Source organism: Spodoptera frugiperda, chromosome 7 (genome assembly GCF_023101765.2).
Source record: "Spodoptera frugiperda isolate SF20-4 chromosome 7, AGI-APGP_CSIRO_Sfru_2.0, whole genome shotgun sequence".
Lineage (NCBI taxonomy): Eukaryota > Metazoa > Arthropoda > Insecta > Lepidoptera > Noctuidae > Spodoptera > Spodoptera frugiperda.
The window spans coordinates 7,203,095-7,226,115 of NC_064218.1; the positions used below are offsets into that span (position 1 = coordinate 7,203,095).

The 23,021-nt window shown below is 37.6% G+C and overlaps 3 protein-coding genes across 3 annotated transcripts; 2 read left to right on the forward strand and 1 right to left on the reverse strand.

The window, feature by feature from the left end:
* The first annotated feature begins 221 nt into the window (after positions 1-221).
* Positions 222-2,397, forward strand: LOC118266300 (uncharacterized). Its single transcript, XM_035579702.2, has 5 exons — positions 222-511; positions 607-747; positions 823-1,026; positions 1,307-1,549; positions 1,953-2,397. The coding sequence occupies exons 1-5, from the start codon at positions 296-298 to the stop codon at positions 2,286-2,288; spliced, it is 1,140 nt and encodes a 379-aa protein (XP_035435595.2). The 5' UTR covers positions 222-295; the 3' UTR covers positions 2,289-2,397.
* Positions 2,398-8,647: 6,250 nt separating this feature from the next.
* LOC118266086 (uncharacterized) lies at positions 8,648-11,342 on the forward strand. Its single transcript, XM_035579456.2, has 5 exons — positions 8,648-8,940; positions 9,344-9,484; positions 9,565-9,768; positions 10,223-10,465; positions 10,841-11,342. The coding sequence occupies exons 1-5, from the start codon at positions 8,725-8,727 to the stop codon at positions 11,174-11,176; spliced, it is 1,140 nt and encodes a 379-aa protein (XP_035435349.2). The 5' UTR covers positions 8,648-8,724; the 3' UTR covers positions 11,177-11,342.
* Positions 11,343-11,663: 321 nt separating this feature from the next.
* LOC118265953 (uncharacterized) lies at positions 11,664-22,798 on the reverse strand. Its single transcript, XM_035579257.2, has 7 exons — positions 21,297-22,798; positions 20,618-20,772; positions 19,921-20,070; positions 19,218-19,303; positions 18,682-18,839; positions 17,035-17,313; positions 11,664-16,301 (listed from the first exon to the last, which is right to left on the reverse strand). Exons 1-7 carry the CDS (start codon positions 22,558-22,560, stop codon positions 16,111-16,113), a joined length of 2,283 nt encoding a protein of 760 aa, XP_035435150.2. The 5' UTR covers positions 22,561-22,798; the 3' UTR covers positions 11,664-16,110.
* Positions 22,799-23,021: the final 223 nt, after the last annotated feature.

Below are 23,021 nucleotides of genomic sequence, written 5' to 3' on the forward strand. Positions count from 1 at the left end.
GGGCGGTTGAAGTCGCGGGCAAAAGCTAACGATCTATAAATAAATAATGTACTATCTATCAATACAACATCTCTATACAATTTCAAGGCGAATTACTATTTTTACTTGATTAAGTACACGCACTATGACGTAGGTCAAAGTTAAACTACGTAACAAATTAATCATGAATACGTGTACAAATAAATTGGAAATAAATATGTGCGTATCAGCTATAAGAAATGGCAGTGTACAGCCTACTGTTGGACACACATTATAGTTTATTTGTTTACAAAGAATTTCTTCAGTCCAAGTCAAGATGGCGAATTTGTTTGTCCGAAGAACATTGTCCTATAATCAGTTTAGGACGTTGCACAAGACTGCAGTTAATCACAATGTGCCAGTACCGATCACTTTCAACAGTTACAAGAACCAGCAAAAATTCCGAGAAGTCCAGTCTGAAATGCTGAGCACCTTGATGACCAGCCCCAAGTTTGAGAATCAAATAGACGACGTTAAAATTTGGATGACAAGGGTAGGTCATAAATTGATGAACGAATCCTTCCTGGATTGAATCAACAAAAACTAATATAAGACCTAATTCGAGAAATTGGCTGTTTGTATTTGCAGTTGCTAGATTACACGCTAGAAGGTGGAAGAAGAGGAAAAAGTTTATCAGTACCATTTGCTTATGAAATGATGGAAGATCCCAAATACTACACTCCAGAAAACCACCACAGAGCACGAATTCTGGGGTGGGTCCTGGAATTTGTGAGTAAATATTACAGTGATGTGGACTTAATAGAGAAAGGTGCCAAAAATTAATTCTAATTTGTTCTGTCTCAGATACAAGCCTATCTGCTAACTGTGGATGATATTCTGGACACGTCGCTAACTCGCCGAGGCAAGGAGTGTTGGTACCGGCTTAACGATGTTGGGCGTGGGGCAGTCAATGACTGTGGCGTCCTACTAACCTGTGCCGTAGAAGTATTGGACATCTACTTCGGAAAGGAACCAATTTTCCCAGATTTAGTCAAACTAACCAGTGGGGTATGTTATTTAACAATTCCTAATTTCTATTGGCCCTGTTTCGATTAGGGTGATTCTCCAACCTCAGTTCAGTTCAACTCAGTTAAACTCAAACTTCAATCTCAACTTTCTGAAAGACGTATTAAAACTGTTAATTAGATCTACTGTTAAATATTTCAAGTTATATTACAACAGTTTGTAACGACTTTCACAGAAGATTTATATCACAACCAGAAAAAACAGTTTAACGCATGTCTCAAAAGCCAAACAAAAAATAAACGTGTACATTTAATATTTTCAGACTGTGTTGCACACAGGAATAGGTCAGTATTTAGATTGCGCATCTGACTACACTAAGGAGAAGAATAACCTTGACAAATTCACAATGGAGCTCTTCGATACAATAGCACACCAGAAGACTGGCATCTACTCTTTCAAATTCCCTATGCTCCTAGCTCTTACACTAGTAAAAGACGGAAAGAATAGGTACTCAGAAGAAGCAAATAAGATTGCTTGGGATTTGGGCAGGCTTTGGCAATTTCAGGTAATAAATATTTTGTACACAGTGGAGATGGATCAAAATTGCCCTAAGTCCTATAAACAACGTGCATACAAACATTTTCGTCTTCAATAAAATATGAAAATGTATAAAATCATATAGCATACTTCCTAACTTTTACATCTTCTTCCTATGAAGAAACTGCATTTATAGACTGATTTTCAAACTTATTTTGTGTGTTTGACGGTCATGGTCATGGAGTATCAAGGTTATAAAGTCAGGTCTCCGATCTCCAGGATCCAGGAGAAATCAAATCTCAAAAATAACCATTTTTTATAAATTAATTAAAATAATTAATAATTTAAAGGAAATTGTACTAGCTATCGTACGCAATATATTATGGAGATGATACCTAGCCTATCTAACCGAAATGTTTTATTACTTCCAGAATGACTACATAGACCTGTACGTTGACGATAAGACCACAGGGAAGATAGGCACGGATATTCGAGAAGGTAAATTGACCTGGTTTGCCGTAACAGCGCTGCAGCGCTGCACTGAAGAACAACGTTCCATCTTCAAAGAAAACTACGGCAGCGACAACCCTGAACATATAGAGCGCATCAAGCAGCTTTTTGATGAATTAGAAATGGAAAAAGTGTACAAAGAGTATGAAAGTTCTGTATATGAAGATTTAGTTCGTAGAATTCGAGCTCTGCCGACTAAAGGAGAAACACGATTCTACTTGGAAATTTTGGAAGCGTGCTGTAAACAAATGTACTGATTTATAGGCCTATAATGGCCTGTCCTTCTTACCATACGTTAATGTAAGTGATGAATTGACAGAACATATAAAGAATGATCTGTAATAAAAATTGTTCATTAAATATGTATATTCTTGTATTTACTTATGTTAATAAGAAGGAGCCGACAAGAAAGTCACTGGGGTAGGCCTATACAGATGAAAAGGAATAAGAACCACATCATGTTGGCAACGAATACCCTATACATTATTTTGCCATTAATATGGCCAAAAACAAAACCAATATAATGGTACAACCATGTAACAAATACAAAGAGGTGATGTCATTACGGGATATCCGTATCCCTTCAACATAATACTTGACACTACGGAGAGTGTCAAGTAGTGTGAGAGAAACCTAACCCAAACCTAACCCAACCCAAACCTAACCCAAACCTAACCCAACCCAAACCCAAACCTAACCCAAACCTAACCCAAACCTAACCCAAACCTAACCCAAACCTAACCCAAACCTAACCCAAACCTAACCCAAACCTAACCCAAACCTAACCCAAACCTAACCCAAACCTAACCCAAACCTAACCCAAACCTAACCCAAACCTAACCCAAACCTAACCCAAACCTAACCCAACCCAAACCCAACCCAAACCTAACCCAAACCTAACCCAAACCTAACCCAAACCTAACCCAAACCTAACCCAAACCTAACCCAAACCTAACCCAAACCTAACCCAAACCTAACCCAAACCTAACCCAAACCTAACCCAAACCTAACCCAAACCTAACCCAAACCTAACCCAAACCTAACCCAAACCTAACCCAAACCTAACCCAAACCTAACCCAAACCTAACCCAAACCTAACCCAAACCTAACCCAAACCTAACCCAAACCTAACCCAAACCTAACCCAAACCTAACCCAAACCTAACCCAAACCTAACCCAAACCTAACCCAAACCTAACCCAAACCTAACCCAAACCTAACCCAAACCTAACCCAAACCTAACCCAAACCTAACCCAAACCTAACCCAAACCTAACCCAAACCTAACCCAAACCTAACCCAAACCTAACCCAAACCTAACCCAAACCTAACCCAAACCTAACCCAAACCTAACCCAAACCTAACCCAAACCTAACCCAAACCTAACCCAAACCTAACCCAAACCTAACCCAAACCTAACCCAAACCTAACCCAAACCTAACCCAAACCTAACCCAAACCTAACCCAAACCTAACCCAAACCTAACCCAAACCTAACCCAAACCTAACCCAAACCTAACCCAAACCTAACCCAAACCTAACCCAAACCTAACCCAAACCTAACCCAAACCTAACCCAAACCTAACCCAAACCTAACCCAAACCTAACCCAAACCTAACCCAAACCTAACCCAAACCTAACCCAAACCTAACCCAAACCTAACCCAAACCTAACCCAAACCTAACCCAAACCTAACCCAAACCTAACCCAAACCTAACCCAAACCTAACCCAAACCTAACCCAAACCTAACCCAAACCTAACCCAAACCTAACCCAAACCTAACCCAAACCTAACCCAAACCTAACCCAAACCTAACCCAAACCTAACCCAAACCTAACCCAAACCTAACCCAAACCTAACCCAAACCTAACCCAAACCTAACCCAAACCTAACCCAAACCTAACCCAAACCTAACCCAAACCTAACCCAAACCTAACCCAAACCTAACCCAAACCTAACCCAAACCTAACCCAAACCTAACCCAAACCTAACCCAAACCTAACCTAACCGAACTATAAAACAATAAAACACTTTGATGCATTTTTAATACCACGAAAGTGAGATTCACATTGTTTGGCAACTAAATTAAACATTATGGTAACCATCAAACATTTTACAATTAAAATATTATGTCTGGTGTGTCATTAACTAATTATAATAATTATTAACAATAAGTACAACAATACATCTTCGAAAATGTCTATAACAATTACATATGTAACAGTGGGTTTTTGAGGTAACAAAATGTCGAAAAGCTGCGAGTAACAAAAAATAACAGATCGCTATTTTCTTTTTGATTTTTACAAGTTACAGAAAAAGTAAAATTATTTTATTGTAAAATATAATTTCTATACTTAAACGTAACAAATTATGATCTATACACAAAATAAAACGAATTGCACTATAAAAAAAAATATAGGTAGGTGTCTACATATTTAAGTATTTACATATTTTTAGATGCTTGCCAAGAGGATACACAAATACCTATTATAGGGAAATGGTGCTTAAAATGTGGCGGTAAGTATATGGATATAGAGAAAAAAATAATTGGTGTGATAACGATAATTGGAAGTTTCTGGACCACAGAGAAGTCAAGGAAGGAACGTGAATCAAAAGACTTTGTGTGACTGTAAAATAGCTATTTATGAAATGTAAAACAAACAAAATAAAAAATAAAGTATTTTTAACAGCAATATACGTATAATATGTCATTAAAAAGCGTTGCAGTTAGAAAAAAATGTAAATATATAACAATTTATTTAAAAAACATGCTTTTATTTTTATATACCAACTACGTGACACAAATCGATCAGAATTGGTCGAATCGATTGTAACGAAACCTGCCTATTTCCTATCATGATCTTGCAATTGTTTTTCTGGTTATCTATATGTATATTAATACGTGATGCAAAAACTTTCGACCCCTTTTTACGAAAATTGCGCGGACGTAGGAGCATAAAATTTGGTACACTTATAGTTTATGTGTAGGAGAAGTGCAGAACGCTAATATTTTTCAAAAATAATGCTTATAAAGTATATTAAATCAATAAATAAAACATTACACACACTATCATGCATAGTATCGTATTTGACAAAACGTCAAAATTGACAGACATTGCGATGATATTCTCAAGTCTCATATGAAAAGAGGTTTCTCATTGAAGGAGGTTTGGTTATTCATGATGCGCCGGAATATATTAATTTGAATTTTACAAAACTAATAGCAATTCGTTAAATAAAAATTATCCTTGAACGTATGTTAAGTGGTATTGTAAATTAAATCGTATATGGTCGAATTTCGACCACTAGGTGACCACTAGTTCAAATTGTTAATGCTGAACTTAAAGAAGATGGATCAAAGTTGCCCCATGTCCTATAAAAACGTGAAATATCTCAAAAAAAAGATAAAAATGTATTTAAAAAATATGGCATACTTCCTAACTTTTTTGAGGGGTTAAATCATCCAATAACTTCTCCCGCTTTGGGTGAGGCGGGAGGGAGTGTCAGACTCTTACTGACTAAAAACCACCCCATTCTTCGTTCTCCTGTTTTGAGCCGGAACCCCGGTAACCTGTTACGTTGTCCACAGCTTCTTCCTAACATCATTTTTGTACACCTTCATATGAAAAAATTGGTATAAAAATAGATCAGGCGCTGTTATGAAAAATTCGTTGGTATGACTATTTATGGCCCGATACATTTTTTTTAAATTGAAAGTGTAGGTAGGTACCTCTATATTCGCCATAAGATACACTAAGCCTATGAGACGTAAGTATTTGTTCCCTTTTAGTTTTAAAATTAAGCTCTTGACTTCAGTTACCTATTTGTTGACGACCTGTTAAATATGACCTGATTAATTCCAATAGATTACCTAGTGTACCGCATGCTGTATGCTTTTTTTTAACGTTGCCCCACACTAGAGTTTACTCCTGTGTCGTGGGTGCGTTTACAAACATACAAATTCACATGCACATGACACCCAGACCCGAAACAACAGTTTGTGGAACACACAAAAGAATTGCTCCGTGCGGGAATCCAACCCGCTACCCGTTGTGCGGCAGCCGGTTGCTCAGCCACTACATCAACCGTGCAGTCATGTCAGAATATTATGATGTACAATTTTACATACAGTTTAGTTATAAAAAACACCAGTTCATTACTAGGGGAAAAGAAAAAGATATACCTCCATCTATATCATCGGATCGGAACTACCTATGACTAATTTAATCAAAAGTTTTATAAAAGATGGTCATAGTAGTAGCACAGAATACTAGTAGTAGTGCCTAGTTACTACCAAGAGATGGCGCTTGTATTTTGATGGTGCTTGAAATTATACAATGTGATAGGGGTGAGATTTCTAACCCGTTAAGGCTGAGTTCTACATCTAATTTTATGGACAAAAGTCGGGGGTCGAAGGGGTCGAATCCCCTCCCCCTAAAAATTATGGCTATTTTAATATTTTTTTATATCAAAGGTTACATGCGTCGTAGAAACAACCTTTTTCATATGTTTGATAATGTTTTGGTGAGAAAAAAAATCATTTGTGAATTATTTTTACCGAAAAAATCACTATTTTTCAATATTTTCAATTAGGGGTTCAACCCCCATATTATTTTTTTGTCGATAAAATAAGATGTAGTACTCAGCCTTAACGGGTTAGAAGTCCCACCCCTATCACATTGTATAATTGATAAATCTACACAGATAGGTATATCGTACACCTAGTAATATATTGGCACATTCACGTTTTTCATAGTTTACCTGACTTGTTTAGTTGTTAGTTTACTGACCAATGAATCGTTGTTTTACGTGCGTGAGGGGGTAAACTACAATAATGCTATAATGACACTGGAAACTAGAGTTGTGCCGATTTACCACTACGTATATTATGCACTTTTAAACACGTAACCCATATAAAGTCAATTTCGCTTTTATCGCAGATGTACCAATATATTACTAGGTGAGCGATATAATATATAATATTTTCAAATTGGATATCTACTTTTAGGATCTTATAGGTACTAAAGCACAGACTGAGAAAGTGCTACGTGGTGCTACGGCCGAGCAATGGTTTGGCTTAATTTTCGGTTGAGGTAAAGCAATATTGGAGTTTTCAGAATTTGCTATTTTTTTAACGTTGTCTGCCTTTCGCCAGCAACCCGCTAATTGCCGGGACAGCGAAGCGAAGATGTGGCCGAAGATAGAGCATACAGACTGAGAAAGTACCTATTTACTCTGACCTTGAAAAGACCCGGGTCGTATTTCTCAGGAAAAATTGACGCCGGCAGATTGTTCCATTCCCTGGCTCCACGGATTAGGAACGTGGATTCGAACAGTTTCGTTCGCACCCAAGGGAAGTCCACTCTGTAGGGATGATAGTGAAATGATTTTGACAGATAATTTTCACTCGCTATTATATGGGACCTATTTGCAGGTAAAACGTGTGTGTAATGTGCATCTTTGATAATCTCTGCCTACCCTTTCGGAGATTAAAAGGTGTGACAATAAAAACCGATGGTTGAAAGGCTAATTTACCTACCTAAACGACATTTATTTGCAATTTTAATTCATATATTATGTGCATATTCGGAATCACCACATCTTTCTCCATCGAATGATGTCTATAACTCAATATCGCAAAAAACCTTCGCCTTTCAACCGTTGATAATTATTACACGAATATTATAAATGTGAAAGTTTGTTTGTTTGGATGTTTGTCCGTCAATTTCGCTGAAACTACTGAACGAGTATTGATGAAATTTAGTATACAGACAGAGGATGAGCTGACTTAAATGATAGGATACTTTTTATCCCACTGTTATGCTACTTAAGCCGCTAGCAGATTCTAGTACTTATTATTATAAACTAAAAAGTGATACTTAGAAAAGATACCTAAAGTACCTCGACAATTGATAGGTACCTAGAACAACTTCTCAAGTTGTCTTCATCTACGCGGTAAGTACCTAATAATGAAAAAATAATAAAAAGGACATCCTATTAATATTTACGTCGAAGTACATCGAAGTACGGAGTCAGTGGGAAACCGAATTTCTCGAACCCTTTATTATGTAGGTACCTACAAGCTACTGCGAAGAGCCTTCACATCAATAGCCTATAAGTGGCCACTGCTGACCAGAGGCCTCATCTCACATGGAGAATGTTTGAGCATTAATTAGCACGCTTGCTCATAACGGCGACTTCAAACTTATAATCAGAAATTATAAGCCCAGGTTTTCTCACGATATTTTCCTTCATCGTTCGTCAGTGGTTTCTAAATAATCTTAGAAAGTACATATAACTCGGAAAAGGTCACATTGGAATTTCCCGTTGGTAGGTTTCGAACCCGCACCATCATGCATGAGAAGTGGGCTTCTTAAGCCTCCGGGACACGGAGAACAGCCTTCACCATGACCATTTCATGTGCTTAGGTACTACCAACCGTCTATAAATGTAATGTATGTCCTATCAACATAACATCTCCGTAAAATTTCAAGGCGAATCACTATTTTCACTTGATTAAAATACACGCGCAATGTCGCGGGTCAAATATAAACTATCTAAGGAATTAATCATGACTACGTGAATAAATACATTGGAATTAAATATATGCGTATCAGTTATAGGAAGTGGTAGCTTGCTGTCGGACACAAATATAGTACATTTTTTTACAAAGAATTCCTTCAGTCCAAGTCAAGATGGCGAATTTGTTTGTCCGAAGAACATTGTCCTATAATCAGTTTAGGACGTTGCATAAGACTGCAGTTAATCACAATGTGCCAGTACCGATCACTTTCAACAGTTACAAGAACCAGCAAAAATTCCGAGAAGTCCAGTCAGAAATGTTGAGCACCTTGATGACCAGCCCCAAGTTTGAGAATCAAATAGAAGACGTTAAGCGTTGGATGACAAAGGTAAGGGATAAATTGTTTTTTTTTTTATGGAACACGCAGGTAAACGAGCAGACGTATCATCTGATGGAAAGCAATCGCTGCTGCCCCACTTGAAACACCAGAGGCGTTACAAGTGCGTTGCCGGCATTAGGAATTTAAGGGTTGTTGGGGAATCGGGGATTGGGAAGATTGGGAAGGGGGGAATTGGGCCTCCGGTAACCTCACTCACACAACGGAAGCGTTGTTTCACGTCAGTTTTCGGTGAGACCGTGGTATCATCCGATCAAGCCGGCCCATTGCCAAGGCATGGTTCTCCCACACTTAAACTATGAATGATAATATAAAATGATGAACGAATCCCTGAATGAATCAACAGAAACTAATATCAGACCTAATTCAAGAAATTGGCTTTTTGTATTTGCAGTTGCTAGATTACACGCTAGAAGGTGGAAAAAGAAGCAGAGGTTTGGCAGTGTCATTTGCGTATGAAATGATGGAAGATCCCAAATACTTCACTGAAGACAACCTGCACAGAGCACGAATTTTGGGGTCGGTCGTGGAAATAGTGCGTAATAAATGTTATAGCAATGTGAAGTACTTAAATAGAAAAAGGGGCAAAAATTAAGCTAATTTGTTTTGTCCCAGGTGCAAGCCTATCTCCTAACTGTGGATGATATAGTGGACGCGTCACAAACTCGCCGAGGCAAGGAGTGTTGGTACCTGCACTCCGATGTTGGGCTCGGAGCAGTCAATGACTGTGGCGTCCTGCTAACCTGTGCTGTAGAAGTAATGGACCTCTACTTCGGAAAGGAACCATTTTTCCCAGATTTAATCAAGATTACCAATGGGGTATGTTGTTCCTAGTTATTGTTTTGTATTCCTAGTTCTTAATAGCCCTCTTTTTATTAGGATGATGATCCTCCAACCTCAATCTCAAACTCAGTTAGGTACCTACAATCAAACTTCAACCCTTTCTTTTTTTTTTTTGAGGGGGGAAAATCATCCAATGTCTTTTCTCGCCTTGGGCGAGGCGAGAGGGAGTGTCAGACTCTTACTGACTAAAAACCACCCCGTTCCTTCTCCTGCTTTTCGAGCCGGAGCCCCGGTAAACCCGCTAGGTAGTCCGCAGCTCCGGAAACTTCAACCCTTACCTTCTAAAATTGCCGAATTGAGATCCTCCTCCTTTTTGGGAAATCAGTTATAGTTAAACAGTATAATTAGATCTACTGATAGATATTTCAATCGGTTTAATAATATACAGCAACAGTTCGGAGCGAATTTAACGCACATTTAATATTTTCAGACTCTGTTACAAACATCAGTAGGTCAGTATTTGGATTGCTCATCTGGCTACAACAAGAAGAAGAATAACCTTGACAAATTCACAATGGAGCTCTTCGATACAATAGCATACCAGAAGACTGGCATCTACTCTTTCAAATTCCCTATGCTCCTAGCTCTTACACTAGTAAAAGACGGAAAGAACAAGTACTCAGAAGAAGCAAATAAGATTGCTTGGGACTTGGGCAGGCTTCTACAATTTCAGGTAAGAAATATTTTAAAACGATTTAATAGTAGGCCACAGAAAGCTCTACAAAGAGACGAGTGGAAGGAAGTTAGGGAGGCCTTTGCCTTGCAGTGGGACGACAATAATTGGAAAGAAAAAAATAATAGTAGGCATTTATTTGTATGTAAAATCTCTAATCTTGCAAACTGAAAATACTCATTTGCATAAGCTTCTTATTGATTTGGAAAAGTTCTTACTAGGAGTGATTAGGTACATAATGTCTGTCATCGTGTAATTAAAATTAAAAGAATAAATAATACTAACTACGCAATGTACCTACTAAATATTCTTACCTACGTTTGATAGATACGATTACTATGGCTTATATAACCGAAATCGTTTTATTTCTTTTAGAATGACTACAAAGACGTGTTCGTGGACGATATCAAAACAGGGAAGATAGGCACGGATATTCAAGAAGGTAAACTAACCTGGTTTGCCGTAACAGCGCTGCAGCGCTGCACTGACGAACAACGTTCCATCTTCAAAGAAAACTACGGCAGCACCGACCCTGAACATGTGAAGCGCATCAAGCAGCTTTTTGATGAATTAGAAATGGAAAAAGTGTATAAAGAGTATGAACGTTCTGTATATGAAGATTTAGTTCGCAGAATTCGAGCTCTGCCGACTAAAGGAGAGATACAATTTTACTTAGAAGTTTTAGAAGCGAGTTGTAGACATCTGTACTGATTTATAGGTCTAGGCCTGTCTTTCTTGCCTGCCCCCATGGGACACAGGCGTGAGGTTATGTATTTATATAATAGCCTGTCTTTCTTAACATACGTTTATGTAAATGATAAATCTATTAATATGAAAAAAAATAATAGTACTTATAAATGAGTAGGCCTATTATAAAGATTGTTTTATTTATATTTCTATGTTTATTTATGCTAATAAGAAGCCGCCGACCAGGAAGTCATCATGGTAGGCCTGTGCAGTCGACATCTATGACTCATGATGTAGTTTTTTTGCCTTTCATATGATTTAACCAATATGTACGACAATTTGTGTGGTAATTTATAAAAAAAAATATACTAAAAAACATAACATAGTGTGATCCGATCGCCGGACCAATTAGGTACCAAACATTTAAGAAATAAATTTGCATAATAAAGGAAAAGTGAAATTGCCTTATATTAGGCTACGCTTGGAAAACAGGAACAATAAAACAACTAGATGGGTACTATCATAGTATATTCCAAAAATATAATGTTATACATGACATTGCTTTATATAATCGAGTATAAGGGGTAGTGTCACTGACCCCTAGTAAACAGCAGTAGTACTAAACTAACGTAAAATGCAAAACTTAACTTAAACACTTTGCAAAATATAATACACAATATTTTGAGACGCTTGTTACGAGGTTATAATATATAAATGTTAAAAACAAAAATGGCGCCTGGAAATATGGCGGGAAACACACAAGACCGACGATGACGTGACAACCATTCAGAAGCTTCTAGACTAGAGCCAGAGACAAGTCGAAAAAGAAACATAATATATTAGAATTGTTTTGAGAAATTGTAATTTCATCTGTATAATAGTTATTGTTGTTCAACTCATATACTACACTGTGAACACTTAACAAAAAATACTTATGAAAGTATGAATTAATAACATGCTGCTGCATTTAATTTGTTTAGTTTAGGCTTCTGTGAATTAGCCTAGGGTCTCATCATGAAGCGAATACAAAGAGAAGATGTCATCACTGGACACCCTTTAACATTGCATGAAACTTTACAGGGAGCGCGAGACGTTACAAACCGCACCCTTCTCTATTTTCCAACATGCAGTCCTATACTACAAACAAGTTGCCACTTTCTGAGCTCTTATAACCTATCTACATTTTTTACTACACTAATATCATTAGGCAGGGTCTATTTGTTTGTCACTGCACAATCACATTATGGCATCTCCTCTTTGAATTTGCTTCTTTCAGTAGTATGTTTAAGCAACACGATTTAAATACATTGCCGGTTGAACAGACTCAAATAAATAGTGTCTCAATAGTTGCCCAGTACTGTACTTGTACAGCAAAGGAATACATTCGGAAAAAATCGGAAGCATTCGGTAATCTTCGGCTAGAATGTTCTAGAACATTGAATAAACCTCGTAACAGTTCTCGTTAACGTAAATAGAGTACAGATTTAAGCGTTAGCATCATGTGCATCCACGTTTACAAACATCGGTATACTTGTGTTTGAAATTACTACAACGCGTCTGATATTTTAATTTGAAACACAAATCTTTGTAACTGCCACAGAAAAATTACCTGTATTGTATAAGGAAGATGTTTTAAATTGGTGATATGAAAGATATTGTTCTTATGTTTTCTATCTCAGAGAAGACAGACCTTTCTCAGAAGAGGTTTAAAGCTTTCAATTATGACATTTTTAAATAAACACCAAAGTTATTTTTGAAATTACCAGTACATTACTAGTGTAAAGAGAAAAAGAGAGAAGGAGATAGAGATATCTCCATCCCACAGCGAAACTACGAGTCATTTAGTCAAAGTTTTTATAAGAGAATCTAAAATTTAGAGAATTATGTTTCGAGTTAAAATAGCAGACTAATAGTACGTGCTAATATAATTTTGACTAGTAAGCACCAATTGACTAACATTATTTATTCCTTACAAAATCTATTTACAATCTGTTTTGGCTAATAAAATTTAGCCAATAAAACAGTATCAGTTTACGAAAAATTTTTACTAAGTAGATAACTATACTACTATTATTATTATACAATGAATATATCAAATTATAGTTTGAGCGACGCAAGTGCAGCCCTATAAACGTAAATACTCAAGTTTAAACATAAAGAAATAATAATATTTAATTAATAATCATAACATAATACGTTATTTTGTGCATATTCGTAGATATAGGTTTAATAAAGGTAAGCGTTCACATGTCCGCATCGTACGCATCGCACGCATCGTACGTATACGTAGGTATTGCTGATGACGTCATACGGAATGCGTGCAGTGCGTGCGATGCGTACGATGCGGACCTGTGGACGCGTACCTCAATGGAACAAGTAATAATACAATATGGATGGCTATATGTATGAATAAACAAACAGGTACAGTATAAATAGTGTTTGCGAGCACGCTCGACAATTTCATGCTGACGTCCGCGATCACATTGTTTTTATGGGACAAGCCCGCCACAACCCCCCATACCGTTGCAACTCCTGTAAGCCAGTATCTACAGTAGATAACATGAAAACACCGGATCACTGAAGTCCGGCGCGTCCCAGGGAAATGAATGACTGTCTTGGATCCCGCAACGAAACAAATCAGAAGATGTTATTAGAGGAGAAGAAAAAGATCCGCGATCACATTGTCATACGTAATTATAAGTTTCGTTTACATGTTACATTTAGTTCAGTTCAATAAAGCTGCTTGGTGTACACAGACATCGGCGTTCCCGGTACTCACGCACCGCGGCTAAGAGCTCCTACAAATAGTGTCGCAATAAACTCAAGTGGCTCCCTCTACTTATCTTAAAATGTGTGGTTGACAAGATGATTTATTATTTAAACATAAACCTTATGCTCTATAGATTAAAGTAGCATTTAAAATGTGTTCTTTTAAACATTTATCACGTTTCTAACTTCCTAAGTATTGGTTTTTAATAATGCGTTATGATTAGTGCCGCCTGCAGTGCAAGTCAACGTAAATTAAGGATTAAGGTCAAAATCAACATTTATATTGAGAAATAATGATAAACAAGCAAATTATAAATTTGAAATGATAATAATAATTACGTACTTATATCAAAATAGGTGAATGTAACTTGTAAATGTGATTAGACTATAGTTTAGTTGAGAAAGCTCTTATCAATGTGATTGCTAATAGTTATTAATACCTTACGTTGATATCAATTGTGATCAGATCAAATTAATTCTAATACATATTATTATAGTTAGTTATATCGTTAATTCGGTGGTCCTCTTTAACTAAGTTTTATTCATTATAAACCTATTTTAACTGTAGAACCTTGTAACTTTCTTTCATGTAGAAAACTGTACACTTAGCATGAGTTTGCTTTACGTTTAAAGTAATCGAAACGACAGCGCGCTCTGATTGGCCGGCTCGAATAAAGCAACCAATAAGATCGCCGAACGAGCAAAGTCGTACTAAGCGTACTGAAAAGTTTACTAATCATTTTGGAAAACGGTTTTACGAATAATTAAATAGTGGTGAATAAATATTTTTTTACAATGTAAAACAAAAGAGTAAAGTATTCTACAGTTAAAACAGTTTCAGTTTTTTTATGAATACAAGGTAAGTGTTACGATATACGCAGAAATGTGTATGCTTGCTGCATTTCATTTTTAAAATAATCAACTACAATAGCTATGTTCCCAATAGAACATTGTTTATAGTAAAGTTCTCCAACTTTCTATGAATACATTGATGCGATTATGCATTGTACACGAATACAGAGTTAAATTAACAAAACCTAAGGTCGATTATTCAGCCACGGCCATTATTTCTCTCTATTTTAAATTTTAGCGCCAATTCATTCTCTCATACCAACATCTCAACCGTTGTTCAATAATATACCTTATTAATACTATTCACTACGTTCATAATAGAATATCTACATCTATTTGGCGTGCACAAATTGGCATTTTCAATACCAAACAGAGACATCAGTCGCGAGTGGAATAACATTTTCTATCGCCAACCATGAGATGATTGGGAGAAAATTCAACGTCTTTTAGGGTAGTGCTACCAATTCAGTCAATATAAACATATCATATCACTACATATTTGCCGATATAGAACGCAAACTTATAATACAAATAGCTGAATAAATCGTCGCGCGAATCCCCATTTGGGCTACCTATCACCAATTTTCAGAACACACAATCACTCTTATACCACCTAAAATTGAGTGCACTTTAAACCACCCAGTGTTGTGAAACACTAAATACATCCGACGCTTCGGAACAACAACCTTACTCCTCAAGTGAACATAGGTCGAGTATTCGATGTTTTATCCCTCTGACACCATCGTAAAACCAAACCAATCAGATAAGGACGGCAACATCAATTAAACGAAACCAAATATACATTACTTAGAATACATTGCCGTCTCTTTTTAACTTATAGTTAGACAGACAGTGTGATAAAGACAAAACTATCAGTGAACTCGACCCAATAACACGTAATCAATTCTCAGCCTTAAATTGCGCGGCAATATACTCAGCCGCTTACCCGTCCCTAACATTGAAGTACAACTAGCCTAGTTATTTAGTATACCGTAAAGAAAATAATAATTGATTGAGTACAGAGAGTACAACAGTAAAAAATAGTGAATATAGAATTCGAGTTCTAATAGAATAGATATTGGGAAAATTGTTATAGTGGTTTCAGTAGTTTTACAGTAACAATTGGTTGGGAGTTGAGCCGAACATTACAAAATATGGCTTCATTTGCATACAATTTCTTGTACGCGTAGCTGTATCTGGACACTTATAGGCTGTTGATATGTGATAACAGTCTCTGTACCAAACTTAATCTACATTTTCGTAACTGCATACTAAATAGCTAGGCTGACTGCACATATAATTTAAAAGTTATATAAAACGTAGTACATACACCGTGCTCAGGGCTCAGTTTGCGTGAGTATGGGCAGTTGGGGCGCCACGGTGAGGCGGCGGTGGGCCTCGGAGCCGGTGAGCGCCGCCACGGTGACGCCGGCCTGGTACGACGCCGGGATGCGGATGTGGCGCGTCCGCGTACCGTAGTCTCCCCAGCCAATGGCACGCCATTCGCGGATCACGTTTATTACTTGACCTGTAATTGGAAAAGTAAAAAAAAATAAACGCAACGCAAAATCACTCCTTTTATCCGCGAAGGGGTAGGCAGATGTGCACTTTACGGCAACACACACTTATCAACATTTGTGTTTTCAGTACCATGTAATAGCGTGTGAGCCTATTGCCATATACTGGACACAAATTCCAGACTCCGTAGTACTACTAAGAAACTTTCGAAAAACCAAGAAAAGCCCAGTAATACTTTGCCTGACCCGGAAATTAAATCAATCAATAAAAAATATCTAAATATATACAATAATATTATGTATTTGTTTCCATCTACTGATTGCAGATGTTTTCTTGGTCAGTAAACTTAACGACCAATCTTGATATGAAAGTACAAGATAAACTTCAGCTATAGTATAAACCTGTAGGGCTACTCCGGTTCTCAAATGCGAAGTTTCGTTTAATCTTCGGCAGTAGGTTTTATTGATTTACTAATAGAATTACTTGAAATAACGTTTTATTTTTAATTTTATATCAAAATCTATTTATTTATCTTCATTTCATTCTTTCATTTTTGTTAACGAAAGTTCGCAATAAATAGAATTGTAGTATGCAATCTGCCAAGTTTATTCTTTCGTTGAATTAAAGTAGACGCCCTGGGCTGTCATAACCCTGGGCGTAATAAAATTGATTTCTGGAGAAAACACTGCTTTCAACCCAAATTCCAAAACAATATTAAGAATATCTCCATTGAATAAACTCACCAAGCACATTAAAAGTATGGAACCGTCGATCAGGAACGACCATCAACGGTGAGAGATCAGTATCCGCAGTGAATCTTGACAGGACATCCCTAGTTTTGACCAGCAGCACTGATGGTGACGTCAGATGCTGCCACAGGGTGGCTTCACGGATGCATTCTACTGGGTTACATAGGTACACTCCTCGTGGAGACACTCCGAAGACCATCTGATGGTGCCATGCATCTGGGATGTCGTTTTCGTAGCCGGCTTGCAAGTTCAGGGTTAAAATTGGTACTGCACCTGTGTTAGACGAACAGAATAACAAGTTAGTCTTAACCATGAGGCTGTTTGTTCAGGAACTTGAATAAATACCGCAGACCGCGTAATAATCTAATATCTTTTAAAATACTGTTTCATGTAAGCAACTTAATATAAGAGGCATTTCTTCCTGCTTCTTAGTCCCTAAACAAAGTATAAAAAAACTTATTTATGTAAACAAATATGCACATATGTAGATACCGTCATTGACGACCAACCTCACTACCCATTCCAAGTAAGTCGTAGTAAGTGCTATAATAGCTTGACACAAAACTCATTAAACTATTACGATCACTCATGCATATTTGCATTAATGTATGCAAACTACGTCTTAGTGAACTTACAACATCAAATAGTTAACATTATTCACGTTTTACTATGATGATTAATGAGGCCTTTATTTTGATAGAGTTAAAGTTCAAAATTGCGTAGCATTGTTGGACATAATTTTTACGTTGTATAAAAATAAACTTTAACGGTATTGGTTGAAATATTTTAAAAGTAGTAGAATATAATATGCATAATATATAGTATGGAATTGGAATAGCATACATAACATAATACGCCTTTATTTTCTGAGGGAGTGGGTAGCGAAATGCGCAGACTAAAAGCATCATCCAATCATTTTGCAGAAGAAACTTCCCCAAGAAGATTTTTTTTTAGGACAGAAATCTGTTTCTTCTTCGACAACCCTTGACTGTCCACACTCCTAAAGTATCATCCTCCTCTACTCAAAACAGAGTTGCATATTGGACGCTAAAAAGCTTTAATAGAATGCTGCTGTCCGATCTTTGTCAATTTGTAGTTCCTTAGAAGACTACCTTAGTCAACAACGTTAAAAAAAAACAGGTGTTACGTCATCCGCGTCCCGAAGGAAGAGTGGGCGTTAAATATGTTCTCTGCTTTTTTTTTTTTGAGGGGAAAGTCATACAATGACTTCTCCCGCCTTGGACGAGGCGAGAGGGAGTGTCAGACTCTTACTGACTAAAAACCACCCCGTTCCTTCTCCTGCTTTACGAGCCGGAGCCCCGGTAAACTCGCTAGGTAGTCCGCAGCTCCGGATCAGGCATCAGCCCTACTGGGCCCCATCTGTGGTGGTCTGATGGCTCTTTGAGGCGCGCGCGGAACGCTACGCGCCGCACGCACGGGTCTGGTTCTGTTCGGGCGGTGAGCTACCCTTGCTCGCCGTCCGCAGGCCCGCACTTACGGTGGCCGGAGATCGTCGCGCGATCCCCGACGCCCAGAGTGTCTCTCGCGACGGCTGGGGCTTGAGGAGGTTTGTTCCCGCACGCGCCCCGCCTCCTCCTTAGTCTGTTCTCTGCTATCACAAGGCTTTGCCATATTACTTACCAACAGTAATCCAATCAGCCAGCCAGTGCGACAGTGAGATGGCTCTCTCAGGGTATGTTGGGAAGAACCTGGCAGTGACCAGACCATCTGAAGCTCTGTGGATGCCGGAGACCAGGTCCGCTGCAGTACAACCAGCCACGGCGCGGGAGAGCAAGTATCTAAAAGTAGTTATTAGAGATTTAGTTGACATAATATGAATGTGAAGACTTGGGAGCACCTGTGTCTAAAAAATATCTTTTATGTTTTATTTTACGGCCAATATTTTATAACTGACATCTTGATGATGTCAGCAATAAAAATAAAAAATAATAGTAGATAAGATTACCTAGTATTTAAGTAAATGTAAGTTTTAACTAGGTATGTTTAGGGTGCAAAACACCAAAGAACCCTAAATTAATAAAGATAATAAAAAAAAATCATAATCATTACCAGTTTGTTTCAAACAAATAATAATTGTTTAGAATCTAGAAGAAACATACTACAACAATTAGTACAAAAAAATTAAACATGTTACGAAAAAAATGATTGCTATTTACCTTGGTAACGGAGCAGTGTTAGCTCGCTGTCTGGTGCAGACGGATGAACTTATCTTCTCTAAATTCACGGGAACACCCAACGCATTCTGTAATATAAATAAATATGTTCATGATCCATTCAAATATGTATTTAGCACAAATAAACTCTAATAATAACTGTTATATATGTTACTTAATATTTATATAGAGTTCTTAGAATATATAAATACAATGTTGTTCTATTTTTTTCAAAGTCAAAGTTAAAATTATCTATTTCATATAGACTGGGAAGGCACAGTTAAACATGTAAGCAAATATTACAATACAAAAATAACAAAATGTCTGTCTGTACTCCATAGGTTACTCTTTTTCAATCTGGTTTACAATACAATTCTTGGTTACATTGTTTTGTTTAAACATATATGTATACCTACTAGCTTCTGCCCGCGACTTCGTCCGCGGAAAATAAAAATTTAGGGTTGTACTACCGCTAACATTTAAGGGGATGATAAATGTTGGCCCGATTCTCATAGATAACCACAATTTTTTTTATCAAAATCGGTCAAGCCGTTTCGGAGGAGTATGGCAACGAAAACTGTGACACGAGAATTTTATATATTATATATTAGATAGTAGTTTGAAAGCACAAAGTATTTTTGATAGAAACAAAGATGCAGTCATGTTATGATATAAAATACAGTTTCTTTAAACAAGAGATACTAACAAAAACATTGACGACAGCAGTGGCTCCGCAGGCCGAGGTGCTAATCTGCGTGACCTGTCGCTCGCAGGCCTCGCACTCCGACCAGATCATACACCGCGGCGGCTCCACGCACGCTGCACTCGTACTAGTGCTGGCCGCTGCTTCACTCGCCTGTACGAAGAAACAAGAGTACTATTTTACATGCTTCCTTAAAAAATACTATTAATAAAAAGAGAACACACACACAACGTCACGCCTTTCATCCTCGAAGAGGTGCACATTACGGCACGTAATGCCGTTATACAATGTACACCCACTTTTCACCTTTTTGTGTTATAAGTCCCATGTAATAGGGGGTGAGCCTATTGCCATATACTGGACACGATTCCAGACTCCGTGCTACCACCGACAAATTTTCGAAAATCCGAAAAAAACCCAGTAGTACTTTTGCCCGACCCGGGAATCGAACCCGGGACCCCTTGTTCGGCAGTCAGTAAAAAGAGAACTGTTTATAAAGTAAACTGATTAAAAAAACTGTAATAAACAGTGTTGCAGCTGCCTTCAAGATCATACCCTTGAGATCTTGGAATACAAGATTTATCTAAAAGAAGACCTTCCTTTTCTTATCTTTTGTAAGAAAAATTTACTGACTGTTTCCTGAATTTTGTATGATTCATGTACTAAAGTTATAGTCGAGTCATATTATAGGAACATTTACCTTAGCAGTAGCCTGGTTCTCAGCATCACACCGAGCCTTCTCAGCGATCAGTTTCTTAGCCATTGTAACATGGTACAGGGCTGATGACAGGGTTGCAGTATCAAGTGTGGACTGGTTGATTTGGTGAGCAAATGCTTCCACATGTTCATCATCATCTGCAAATGATTGCGTTATAGTAAAACTTGAAGGAGACCTGCATAGCTGTGCGAGATAGATATGAGTACTCACTCAACTGTCTCACTCAAAATTGCAACAATATTTTTGTTACGAAAAATACAAAGGACTAAAAACCTGAGAGTAACTATACAGTTTTTAATTAGAGTTTACATCCAATTCTATGAATTGGAACCATACAAGACTCAAGCCTCAATAGTTATGTCTAAATAAATGTTGTTTTAAGTACAAAATAATAAAACAACACTTTACTGCAAAAGAGCAATCTCATCTCTCTCATTAATTTCAATGTCTATAACCACTTAAAATAACTTGAATTAGTTATCACTATCAGTGCAACCGACAACTGCTAATTGCTATACTCTTGAAGTGTGATAAAATAAATCAATTAAACCAATCATTAGTGCATTTTACTTCTGATTTATCTACCATTTTTATGAGATAAAATAAAAAATGTAATGCGCCATCCTTACAATTGGGCGAAAAATATAATAGTTTTACTCACAACATAGTAGCTCTGAGGGTGACACCAAGTCTCCACTTGTAAAATGAAGGCTGCCTGCAAAGTTAATAGGTCCATGTGCCATTGTTCTCCTAACTATCAGCTGTTCTCCCCTGGAGTTAACATGGGTGATGTATGGTCCATAGCTGTAGTTCTGATCCACATAATTATGGCTGCTACTGCTCTCAGGAGCATCCCCTTGACCCCCAACTCCTCGACTTGTTGATGGCACACTGTATGAATATAGGTCTGCATCCCCATGAGACCCCGATGGTAGTGGCGGTGGCACACTCACAGGATTATACCTAACAGGAGGAATATACTCTGGAGACGTTCCTCTCACCAACACAGGCTCATTCTCCTCTGGCATGTTGCTAGCAGATTCCAAATCAGCATCAGGGGATGATTCATCACCAGTATCCACTTCACATGAGGGTCCAGGATCAAAATCCATTTCCAAAAAATCCATGTCAGGGCTAGAAGCTCGTGAACCCTGTTCTCTACCAGCAGCTGCGGCCTGCGGGGGCCCGGGGAAATTAGGCATAGCTAGATGTTTGTCTAAAGGCAAGCCCATGTCTAGGCTAAAGAATGAACTTGGTAAGTCAGCCAAATGTTCTCCACCCCTGTATGTGTAGATGCACCCATCTTCTGATCCCAAAGAATAATCATCATTGCCAGTATCACTGGAGCTGTCATCATCTAGGTTAGGCCGGTTAAGCTTCAGACTCGAGGGTCTCTTCCTGTTCTCTCTGAAAGGGCTGCACTCTGCATTCTCACTAGTTTTACTAGTCCCACTTGTTGATGGCAGACTACTGCTGCCTGCCTTGTCTAAGCACACCTTATGTTTCTGACAAGTTTGTTTGTCCTGGCTGCTATCCGTGCCATTGTCATACAGGGTTGGAATGGACCTACTGTTGCCAGCAACCGCAGGGTCCGGTGCGTCAATTGTAGAATTTGTTACTTTATTATTACAAAATTGTGGTTGAGTAGAAGTACTTAGGGCTTTACTAGTTCCGGGAATATTTTCACTAAACTTACTAGCTTCGCAGGCTGATTCATTGTTGGATGATGAATTTACATGATTCGACTGAGGTCCGTTCGAGGGAACAAAGCTCGAGCTTGGATTGGAGGTCGATGTAAATAAGTTTTCAGGAGAGTCTCTTGGCCCTGTTGGATTAGGAGAGTCGTTATAATTTTTACTATTTTCTCCTTCGCCATCTAGCTTTACAGAATTCCTCATGGACGCAGAATCTTTAGAAGAATCCATGATTACAAATACATTGTCGAAGTCGGCATTGTTCACTTAATTTTTTTAAGGTTACCAACCGTTTGTTGATACAGAAAGAGGCGTTCAGAAAGGCACTTAACTAAAGTGTTGTCGTATTATAAACAAACACTAAGAATAAATTCAATAACACTGAATATTTAGGGCACAATCTGCAAAAGGAAATAATAACAAACCAATTCGCAATATTCAGATCAAAATCCTACTTTGACATTTGACAGAACGGAAAACATAAATGACAGTTGATTTCATTCAAAGAGAAAAGTTGTAGTTTCTTGTAAATAGAGTTTTAGTTTCATTGTGAAACGTGGTATTTTCATTCATTGTGTTTAGAATTGTTTATGGATTTAAAGTTATTTATACAACATATGAAAACTAACTTTTCATATTTCTCATTATTTCGTTTATATTACGAAATACATTGTATATTGATGATATATTCA

What these genes read in the sequence shown, in the direction of transcription:
- LOC118266300 (XM_035579702.2), top strand. Translation starts at nt 296, where the DNA reads ATGGCGAATTTGTTTGTCCGAAGAACATTGTCCTATAATCAGTTTAGG. An exon ending in TTAAAATTTGGATGACAAGG is followed by an intron (nt 512 to 606) that starts GTAGGTCATAAA and finishes TTGTATTTGCAG; the next exon opens with TTGCTAGATTACACGCTAGA. An exon ending in GCAGGCTTTGGCAATTTCAG is followed by an intron (nt 1,550 to 1,952) that starts GTAATAAATATT and finishes TATTACTTCCAG; the next exon opens with AATGACTACATAGACCTGTA.
- LOC118265953 (XM_035579257.2), bottom strand. Translation starts at nt 22,560, where the DNA reads ATGGATTCTTCTAAAGATTCTGCGTCCATGAGGAATTCTGTAAAGCTA. An exon ending in ACCCTCAGAGCTACTATGTT is followed by an intron (nt 20,773 to 21,296) that starts GTGAGTAAAACT and finishes AATCATTTGCAG; the next exon opens with ATGATGATGAACATGTGGAA. An exon ending in CTGCTGTCGTCAATGTTTTT is followed by an intron (nt 19,304 to 19,920) that starts GTTAGTATCTCT and finishes TTTATATTACAG; the next exon opens with AATGCGTTGGGTGTTCCCGT.
- LOC118266086 (XM_035579456.2), top strand. Translation starts at nt 8,725, where the DNA reads ATGGCGAATTTGTTTGTCCGAAGAACATTGTCCTATAATCAGTTTAGG. An exon ending in TTAAGCGTTGGATGACAAAG is followed by an intron (nt 8,941 to 9,343) that starts GTAAGGGATAAA and finishes TTGTATTTGCAG; the next exon opens with TTGCTAGATTACACGCTAGA. An exon ending in GCAGGCTTCTACAATTTCAG is followed by an intron (nt 10,466 to 10,840) that starts GTAAGAAATATT and finishes TATTTCTTTTAG; the next exon opens with AATGACTACAAAGACGTGTT.